At 45.0% G+C, this 10,851-nt stretch overlaps 1 protein-coding gene across 2 annotated transcripts; it reads right to left on the minus strand.

Annotated features, from left to right (window-relative positions):
• Positions 1 to 6,879: 6,879 nt before the first annotated feature.
• Positions 6,880 to 10,638, minus strand: ccn1l2 (cellular communication network factor 1, like 2). 2 transcript variants are annotated; one of them, XM_085474388.1, is made up of 5 exons: positions 10,341 to 10,638; positions 9,991 to 10,200; positions 8,426 to 8,773; positions 8,053 to 8,255; positions 6,880 to 7,959 (listed from the first exon to the last, which is right to left on the minus strand). In XM_085474388.1, the coding sequence occupies exons 1-5, from the start codon at positions 10,636 to 10,638 to the stop codon at positions 7,669 to 7,671; spliced, it is 1,350 nt and encodes a 449-aa protein (XP_085330514.1). In that variant the 3' UTR covers positions 6,880 to 7,668. The 2 variants fall into 2 exon arrangements, with proteins under 2 accessions (XP_085330514.1, XP_085330515.1); XM_085474389.1 differs by having other exon boundaries at positions 9,991 to 10,204; positions 10,341 to 10,482.
• Positions 10,639 to 10,851: the final 213 nt, after the last annotated feature.

The raw sequence follows: 10,851 nt of genomic DNA on the forward strand, positions 1-10,851 counted from the left end.
TTTTTCTCAACACATGACAAAATAGTGAACTTAGAAAATATACACAAATTGTGAAATTGCACCTCTTTAAAATGCAGCTCAATTAAACCTAGCTCCAAGAATAATTTTCACCGACAGTTCTGAGATAAGCTGCATGTTATTCTTGGATGCGGTTGTAGGACTGGCTTTAAAATCGCATGACAAAAATATCATACACATTAAAAAAAACTGTATCACCAACGTAGCCTGGACAACATTTGCTAGTTAGATGAAGTCAGCTATCTCATCTTAGCATATTTATATGCATATTTATAATCATACGGTTCTTGGAGTGAGTGCATACACTCATGAAGTTTAGTAACTTCCGGTCACTGCAACAAGCCCAGGTACAGTTTACCGACGGATGGGTACAGGACCTTGAAATGCACCGTGTAGAACGAAAGACCATCGTACGTATCATAAGTTTACCAGTCTCACAAATTGTCGTCATAAATACACAATCGTTAACAGTTTATTAATATAACCTTTGAGCTTAACGGTAATTAATTAGTAGTGGAAATAATTTCTGGTACCCATCACAGAAATGTAGCAGTGACAATAATACTGTATGCTGTAATCGCACTGGGCAATTAGTGATACAAAAAACCTGTTTTATCCTGTGAATAAAAGTATGTGTTTTTGTCAGTGTACCATAATAACAGAAGCAAAACGCAATATTGTGTCAGGACAATTCACTATTTATGCACAATAAATAAAGGAGCATAGCGCAATTTCTGTTCAGCGCCAGACTTGCTTGTAACCTATATCACTAATTATGTTATGAAAATGACGTATTAACTACAACAGCAGACTGACCTTCGTGTAAATGCTTGGAGCAGACTAACCTGTGAGCTGGAGTGTTCTGGGACGTTATATTTGATCTTTGAATGGCTGCAATCCAGGCCATCCGTCGCGTCTTTGTTACTTCAGAAACATGGCTCGAACAATTTCTCTTCAACGACGTAATCCGATAACAACCGATCTCTTTACCCGTCGGCTTCCCGTGGCTGTCATGCGACCGGCTATTGTAGTTAATAATACAACAGCTTCTTGCCATTTTTGTGTTTCTTTTTATCGCTGTGTGACTGATTTCAATTAAAAGCCTGCGTGCGCTAGTACCGCTTGCCACGAGTTCCCAGAATCCTTTGCGGTTCTACCCGTGAATGACGTCACATTTTCAATCTCTATATAATATGCATGTTAAATTTTATATTTGGGGTAAAATATCAAGTCTTTTCAAGTAAACCGGTTCAAGTCCAATTCAAGTCCCAAGTCATTGGTGTAAAAGTCCAAGTCAAGTCACATTTTTTCAAGTCAAGTCTAAAGTCATAAAATTAATGACTCGAGTCTGACTCGAGTCCAAGTCATGTGACTCGAGTCCACACCTCTGTTATATATACATATATGTGTGTGTATAGCAGCTGGATAGCGTAGTGGTTAGACTACACGCCTTTGGAGCAGAGGGTCGCAAGTTTGATTCCTGCCTGGGGCGTCTGTATCCAGTAAGGGTCCTAAGGCTAGACCCCCTATGCTAAGCAAGCCTACCGCAGACATGAGCGAGACAGATAAATATGAAGGCATGCCGGCTCGGACGTCGCCCGGATCAACAAGGTCCGCGTCAGGTGTTGAGGAACCAGGGCACCCTGACGAAAAGTGGGCTACTGGAACAAGAAGGCATCGGTGGGCAAGGGACGAAAACAGGGCGTTGTTGGAATGCTACTACGCAAGTAACCCCGGCGGAAGGGGCTACATGAATAGGATGAGGGACCTATGGATTCTTCGATACCCAACATCCACAATGACGGCGAAACAACTAGTAGCTCAGTGTTCCAACATTCGAAAGAAGGGACTGCTCTCACAGCTAGAGATTGACGAGGTACAACACAAATGCTACGGCAAGGAGGAGTCAGGACGCCAGGTCAGGGGGGAGATATCATCACCCCCACCCGAGATTGGGTACATAGCCCCAAGTGTGATAGGAGAAGGATCGTTGAGTGCGAGAGGAACTGACCTGAAAAATAGGATCATGGCCAAGCTTGAAACCTGGATCCCCCGTAGCCGGTTACCAAGATTACGTGAAGTACCCTCAGAAGGTCTGCTAGATGATGTTAATGCAGCACTACGGGCAATACCTACAACCACGATTACCGACACTAACAAGCTGATCTACAATACGGCAGCAGTGATCAGTGAGATGCTTGGCTACAAGTTGAACAGCCACAAGGGGCAGTACCCTCCATGGAGAAGGAGGCTAGAGGGCAAGATCAAAGTAGCACGGAGAGAGGTTAGCCAACTAACGGAGTTGCAGAAAGGTGCGACGAATAAGGTGCCTAAGAAGTACAGCAAGCTGTCCATACCTGAGGCCTTGGAAACTGCCAAGCAAAGACTCACAGCCTTGGCCAGCCGCTTGAGGAGGTACACCAGAGAGATAGAAGGCAGGAGAATAAACCAGCTGTTCTCCACAGAACCAGCAAAGGTGTACTCTCAGTGGCAAGGGAACAATAAGAGAACAGCACCACCAAGGCTGGAGACGGAGCAATACTGGAAGAGCATATGGGAGAAGGATGCAACCCATAACGGCAATGCTCAGTGGCTAGAGGATCTGAGGGCAGACCACAGCGACCTCCCTGAACAGGGTCCAGTAACCATCACAGTGGCAGATATCCAAGAAAGGGTCTCCAGTATGAAGAGTTGGACAGCACCAGGGCCCGACATGGTTCACGCCTACTGGCTGAAGAAGCTAACTGCACTCCACGAGCGTCTGGCAGCACAAATGAACCAGCTGCTAGTTAACGAGAGACACCCGGAATGGCTAACTGAAGGCCGGACGGTCCTGATCCCCAAGGACCCCAAGAAGGGACCGGTCCCCTCCAACTACCGACCAATAACCTGCCTCAGTACTACATGGAAGCTCCTGTCAGGCATCATATCGGCTAAGATGAACAGGCACATGGGTCAATACATGAGCGGGACACAGAAAGGAATTGGCAAGAATACCAGAGGCGCAAAACACCAGCTACTGGTAGACAGAACAATCAGCCGAGACTGCAAGACCAGACTGACCAACCTGTGCACTGCCTGGATTGATTACAAGAAGGCCTATGACTCAATGCCCCACAGCTGGATACTGGAATGCCTAGAATTGTACAAGATCAATGGGACCCTAAGAGCCTTCATCAGGAACTCAATGGGGATGTGGCGTACAACACTAGAGGCCAACTCCAAGCCCATAGCACAAGTCACCATCAAGTGCGGGATCTACCAAGGAGATGCTCTGTCCCCACTGCTGTTCTGCATAGGCCTGAACCCCCTCAGTGAGATCATTAACAAGACTGGCTACGGATACCGACTACGGAACGGAGCAGTTGTCAGCCACCTCCTGTACATGGATGACATCAAGCTGTATGCCAAGAGTGAACGAGACATCGATTCACTGATCCACACTACCAGGCTATACAGCAATGACATTGGAATGTCATTCGGACTGGAGAAGTGTAGTCGGATGGTAACAAAGAGAGGGAAGGTAGTCAGAACTGAGGGGATTGAACTACCAGAAGGCAACATTGCAGACATAGAGGACAGTTACAAGTACCTGGGGATCCCGCAGGCGAATGGGAACCATGAAGAGGCCGCTAGAAAAGCTGCAACCACCAAGTACCTGCAGAGGGTCAGGCAAGTCCTGAGGAGTCAGCTGAATGGTAAGAACAAGATCCGGGCCATCAACACGTACGCCCTGCCCGTGATCAGGTACCCTGCTGGGGTAATAGGCTGGTCAAAGGAGGAGATAGAAGCCACTGACATAAAGACAAGAAAGCTCCTTACCATGCATGGAGGGTTTCACCCCAAGTCCAGCACCCTGAGGCTGTACGCTAAGCGGAAGGAAGGGGGCCGGGGACTGGTGAGTGTCAGCACCACAGTCCAGGATGAGACAACGAACATCCAAGAATACATTGGGAAGATGGCCCCAACTGACCGAGTGCTCAGTGAATACCTCAGGCAGCAGAAACCCAAGAAAGAGGAGGGAGACGAGGAACCATCATGGAAGGACAGGCCCCTGCACGGTATGTACCACCGGCAGATAGAGGAGGTGGCTGATATCCAGAAATCCTACCAGTGGCTGGACAAAGCTGGACTGAAAGACAGCACAGAGGCACTAATCATGGCAGCACAAGAACAAGCTCTGAGCACAAGATCCATAGAGGCTGGGGTCTATCACACCAGGCAAGACCCCAGGTGCAGGCTGTGTAAAGATGCCCCAGAGACAATCCAGCACATAACAGCAGGGTGCAAGATGCTAGCAGGCAAGGCATACATGGAACGCCATAACCAAGTGGCCGGCATAGTGTACAGGAACATCTGTGCGGAGTATAACCTGGAAGTCCCGAGGTCAAAATGGGAGATGCCCCCAAGGGTGGTGGAGAATGACCGAGCTAAGATCCTGTGGGACTTCCAGATACAGACGGACAAAATGGTGGTGGCTAACCAACCGGACATAGTGGTGGTAGACAAACAGAAGAAGACGGCCGTAGTGATCGATGTAGCGGTTCCGAATGACAGCAATATCAGGAAGAAGGAACACGAGAAGCTGGAGAAATACCAAGGGCTCAGAGAAGAGCTCGAGAGGATGTGGAGGGTGAAGGTAACGGTGGTCCCCGTGGTAATCGGAGCACTAGGTGCGGTGACTCCCAAGCTAGGCGAGTGGCTCCAGCAGATCCCGGGAAAAACATCGGAGATCTCTGTCCAGAAGAGCGCAGTCCTGGGAACAGCTAAGATACTGCGCAGGACCCTCAAGCTCCCAGGCCTCTGGTAGAGGACCCGAGCTTGAAGGATAAACCGCCCGCAGGGGCGTGCTGGGTGTTGTTTTATATATATATATATTGATATATATATATATATATATATATTGATATATATATATTGATATATATATATATATATTGATATATATATTGATATATATTGATATATATATATATTGATATATATATTGATATAATATACTGATATTCTCAGGAATATTCCCTTATATCTACCTGGGGTACTTCTTTTGGGGGTGTAAAATTCACTGAAACACCAGGATGACTCTTAAACAAAGCAGCAGTTAATTGTTGTCAGGGGCCACCAGCTTTAGTGTATAACAACTCGGATCATTTACCTGAGTTTACACCAGACAAACAGTGCAGGTACACAATTGTCGTCATCTAGAGGCACTGAACAGCGAAGTGGATGGTAAGGAAGTCTCCATGGTGAGAAGGCATTTATGTACCGTATGTTTCTTTCTGCAGCTCAATTTTATTCTTATTTGTCATTGGTAATTTTACATGGTTATATCTACACAACACAGATATGCCTACTTAAACAATAATTAATAATTGCAATAATAATTGTACTGCCCAATGCAAGCATGTATGTATGTAAACAGAACTGGTGCTAAAACAGAACCCTGTGGAACTCCATAATTAGCCTGACTGTGTGAACCTGACTCCCCATTTTTATGAATATCTATATTTATAGATTTAATCTATTAGATATGATTCAAACCAGCATGGTGCCTTTAATATGTACAGCAGTAGGACCAGTGGTATTCCCATTAGGACATATTTGCACTAGACCCACACCCAGTATTGATGTGCAGCACATGCAGCCCAATTAAACTAAGACAAAATAACCAAAACCCTTTTCTAGTTCAGTTGATCATGGTCAGGACTACAGAGTTGGCCAACATGTAACTCACCAGTAGTTCTAATGATAGCCAATAGATCACTGTGTTCCACTCTCCCCTCAGAATGAGGCACAGGCCGGGGTGAGGAATGTAGTAGTCCACCGTAAGGTTTGTGCTAAAGAGCCAACACTGCACGAGGACATGAGCAGAGGTGGGACGTAACAAGGTATATATGCTATAACTGTATGATACTTTCTACTTTAAGTAGAATCTTCAGGTGTTTGTATCTTACTTAAATATTTATTGAAGTGCTCTATTGTGCTCATAGTATGAGGTCTTTAAGAAAAGATGGGGCCTGGTCTTTGAAGACCTTGTAATGAGGAGAAAGACTTTAAAGTCTGTTATGGATTTAACACGGAGCCAGTGAAGAGAAGTCGATATGGGCGACATATGTTGTCTCTTTGTTGTTGTGTCGGTACTCATTGCTGCACTTTGGATCAACAGAAGAAGCTTTTAGAAGAAGGTGTAAATAACGTTACAGTAGTCCAGTATAGAAGCAAAAACAAACGAGTTTTACAGAGCCACTCTGAGACACAATGTTTGTAGAGTGAGTGAGTGACCAAGATCTCACCAGTAGTTCTGATGATAGCAGCCAATAAGCCACCATGTTCCTCTCTCCTCTCAGAAAAAGGCACAGGCCAGGTGAGGAATGTGGTAGTCCACTGCAATGTTTGTGCCCAAGAGTCAACCAGAAGCTTGTGTTAGGACCTGAGGTGAGGTGGGAAGTAATGCACAGATACTTTGTTGCTGTACTTAAGTTCAGTTTTCAGGTATCTGGTGAATATTTATCTTTTGACAACTTTTTACATTTACTCCATTTTAAATAACTTTCTTTACTTTTTACTTCTTACATTTACAAAACTCGTTACTTTAGGTTTACTGCATTTTGAGGGAAGTTATTATTTTACATCATTATGTACCAACCAAATGGTGGGAACAATAGTGCATAAAAGACAATCCTATTGGTGTACGAATCTTTAACCTCAGCTTGGAAATGTTTGCTTACTTGGACACACTGCATTTTCCACAACACTAATGGAATAATTAGAAACATTTTATTTCATATTGCTTCATTTTATGCTGTGGAACCTTCACCCAGCATAACATCACCTCAAACTTTTGTTTACCATAAAGACACATCACAGGTTAAGTTTTTATTTGACGTACAGGAGTTTACAACCAATAAACTTCTAATACACAAGTGACAGGTGTCAAATATGAAGCTTTAAGAACCAAACATGTATTTATTATATGTACACAGTGATAGACACACGTTAAAAAACACAACGGTATCACACCTCGAAAAATGAGGTGATCCTCGAATATTCTCACTCCACAACTAAGAGTGAAGTCTGTATAGCCTGTAGGATTTTAATCAATATACCAAGGTAGCATAATAAGCACAGTCTGTAAACTCCTTTCTGAAAGCCTGTCGCTGTAAAACAGACACATCTCACACATTTCCCCGTCAGTACTTGTACGGGGAACAGGTGGACTGTATCAAGCACAATCCATGTGAACCAACAATCGATGCCACTGCTCCTCAGCATTTTAAAATGTGGTGAAGAACAAAGATGCATGTCTTTGATAACCATTACTTCCTGTTAATATGCCTGTTAAAAAGCCTTCTTTATGTTTGACAAGTTGTCGTGTCACCCTCTGTGGAAAAGAAAACAAAGTTGAAAATAAATTAAAGTTTCAGTTAAAGCTCTCGGCCTACACTGTGGCATAGCAGTCACACTGTTTTGTGTCGTCCTCGAGACTGCATAGGACGCTGGAGAGGCACCGCCTGTAGCGTGGACAAAGTGACATCATCATGACAGCAAGCTTAAAGTGCAAGCGAGCGGACTCCTTTCCCACCCAGCGGACAGACATTGAGGCAGTGAGTTTAGCGAGGGGGAGGTGCAGAGTCCGCTGATAAGTCAGCATCAGTCTCTGAAAGTGTGGATGTCATTGTAGAGGTTGACGGAGGTGCTGGAGTGATAGGTGTGTTTACCACAGCTCGTACCGCAGCTGCAGCGCTGGATCCACATTACATTGTAGAGGATGTCTCCACTGGGGCAGTGGAAGCGGAGCTGCACGGTGCGAGAGAGAGACGGGGCGCAGCAGCGGCCGTCAGTGCAAGTCCCACAGGTCCGAGGCCGATATCGCTGAGCTGTAGAGCATCCACCAAAGGTGATGCTGACTGGCTCGTGTGGGCGGAAGGTTCGCTGACATTTCTTCCAGGATGACAGAGACAGCCACAGTTAAATAACAAATCTCAGATGTTCCTATCGGCATTCTACATCCATCTCCATTTGAGTATACACTACCTTCTTAGTTATGGGAAGCTGCAGGTCACAGTGCTGGATCTGGCACAGTCTGGTTTCTCTGACTAGCTGACAGTCTGGGTTGTGATTGGTCACACGACTTGAAATGCCCATCCCACATGTGGCAGAGCACTGGGTCCACTCAGTGGTCTGTGGGAAACACTGGGGCTCATGTAAGACCTCAGAGAGGGGGAACGATGCGATCTCTGCGTGAGAGCACAATACAGCAATGAAGTCATGGATGCCAGCAGACAATTAGTTACCTTGTGAGTCACTTCTTGGAGTTCTTGAGGGTTTTGTGAATATTTCACATCAATAAAGTCATCAACTTATTTGAGAGTGCTGCTCTGATGATTTACAGTATTTTCAACTTTACCTCTGAATGTATCTGCTCCGCTGGCAGCTGGGAGGGGATTCTGTCGCTGGACTGGCAGCAAAGGACTGATGTGGTTTGGGTGCAGCTGGCTCTCTGTTGGCTCACTCAGCTCCTCGCTGATGCTGTTGTCATCATCACACACCCATTCTTCACAACAGCCACCCTCGGGCTGCGCCAGCCGGGGCTTTGAGCATCGCCACCGAGGCAGGGGCACTTGGTAGGGACAGAGGGGCATGCAGCCCACCACACCATTCATGCAGGTGCACTGGTGCTGGCAAACGGGCTGGAAGTCCTCACCATGCTGGTACACTCGCCCATTGAATGCACAGGGTACGCCATGAGCTTCAGCTGACATAGAAAACAGGAAACTGAGCTGTTAGCAGACACTTTTGAACTTCATGGAAGGATACGGCAAAAACTTAATGAGTCTGTTTGCTGCGTTTTTGTGTTTTTACCTCTCACTTTGTATGTTGTATAGCTTTTTACGTCTTGCTCACAGGAAACACTGCTGATGAACTACCATTTTGGCTTTTCCATGCTTTCCCTCTGTTGTTTATCTATGTAACATGTGTTGAGGCCATCCTCTAAACACAGATGCTGTCAGCTGCCTCATAGTTCACCATTTTCCATTTTCGTTTCCATGCTAAAGCCACTTTTCTAGCTGAAGACTCAGAGTGTTGCTTTGAGTGTATTATAGTGGCAGCAGCTTCACAACAGGAAAACTGTTAGCGTTATCACGTCTGCAGCTTTGATGCTAACATCAACCAATAATCAAGCATCGTCTGTGTGTTAATGTGCTGCTGTGTCACTTTTTCTGCTTTAGTGCAAATCAAACTGACTTTTTATTTCCCTGAAGGTACATGTGTGAAGGTCAAGATCCATGGAATCAAAAAAAACACATACTCATAAAATCTGTAAAATCTGCTCAACCTACTTTTCTTCACACCAGGCCAGCTGAGCAGTCAAAGAAAAGGTTTCTTATGGAGGACGAGCTAAAACAAAACATTTCTGACTGGAGGTCAAAAGAGATGCTGAAGCAATGTATTGCAAAAAAAGAATAATAAATAAGCATGTAAACATTATCTAGTAAAGTTAACCTGAGTAACCTGTAAGTGAGCCTAATATTGGCCCTTCAGCTAAGACGTCATACTCTAGAGAAATACACCAAGAAATCAAATGGATTTCCTATCAGGGAGATTTCATGCTTTTTGAACAGTTTAATGCTCCCTTGTGATCTGTAATGATCCCACAGATTCATAGCACCTTTTATTTCAAATAAATGTTTGCATTCCTGCTTTTTCATTTATTTATTTTCCAGCTAGACCTTAAGCAGCTCCTCCAGAGCCATTAGAGTCATTACATAAAAGTGTCCAGAGTTCCTTTGAAATGCATCTGCAGGGTGTTTGTGGACAGTTGCTCTGTAATTTCAACAGTGTGCATCTACCCTTGCTGTCTGATTCTCGGTACAGGAGCTGTGTTTTTGTTTGTAGCTTTTGTTCCAACATCAGAATAATTATTCCTTTAATGATTTGAAGCTGTGAGCTTTCAATAAACTCCTTGCTCACCTTGACACAGTCCTCTCTCTGGGTTTCCTCCAGCCCCCAGATGGCAGTGCAGCCCCTTGATGTGATCACAAGGTTCTGTCGTGCTGCAGTCCTCATTAAACTGCCGAGCACAAACTTTGCAGCAGCCACAGTCGTCAGTTACATGACTGACGCCGGGCAGGCACAGTGGAGGCGAGGGGGGGCAGGAACATTCAGCTGGGCATGCACTGTCTACCTAAATACCAGGGTCAGAGGTCAGCTCAGACTGATTTTTATTTATTTATTTTTTAAAATGGTAATCAAAATGTTATCTAAAATAACTATATGGAAGATCACAGAAATAAAAAGCATTTAAAGCCACAGAAACTCACCATTACTGCAGCTCTGCCCAGCATAAACAGGGTGAAGGAGATCCGCTGCAAAGCAACAGGACAAAGCATCCTGATCCCAGCAAATAAAGCAAGCAAACAAAAAGTAGGCTTTCACATCCAGATTCCCAAGAGGAAAGAAGTTATTTTTGCAGCTCCAGGATGAAAAGTATCCAGAGGTGAGTTTGGCACCCAGAGGTAAATTTGCCTGTGCCTCTCCAGCAGCGTGGCTCAGCTCTACTTCAGTCAGAGGTTTCTCTCTGCACTTATAGACACACATGCCCCTGCCCTGTGACATCATTACCGCGCCTCTCAGCAGAGCGTCCAGAGAGAGGAGGAGGAGGTGTGAAACACTTACAGATGTGTTAACGTCACAGTGTAATTATGGATGAGTCAAGGTGTCATTAAAGGTGTCACCAGGAAAACCCTGGTTTACAAGAGCTGCTAAATCCTGGTTAAACTGCTTGTAGTTTTCAGACTGTGTGTGAAAATCGTTAGTTTTCTATGCATGAAC

This window comes from Copadichromis virginalis, linkage group LG12 (assembly GCF_057382275.1).
Source record: "Copadichromis virginalis isolate Kocher_CV1m ecotype Utaka linkage group LG12, C_Virginalis_male_GT1.1, whole genome shotgun sequence".
Lineage (NCBI taxonomy): Eukaryota > Metazoa > Chordata > Actinopteri > Cichliformes > Cichlidae > Copadichromis > Copadichromis virginalis.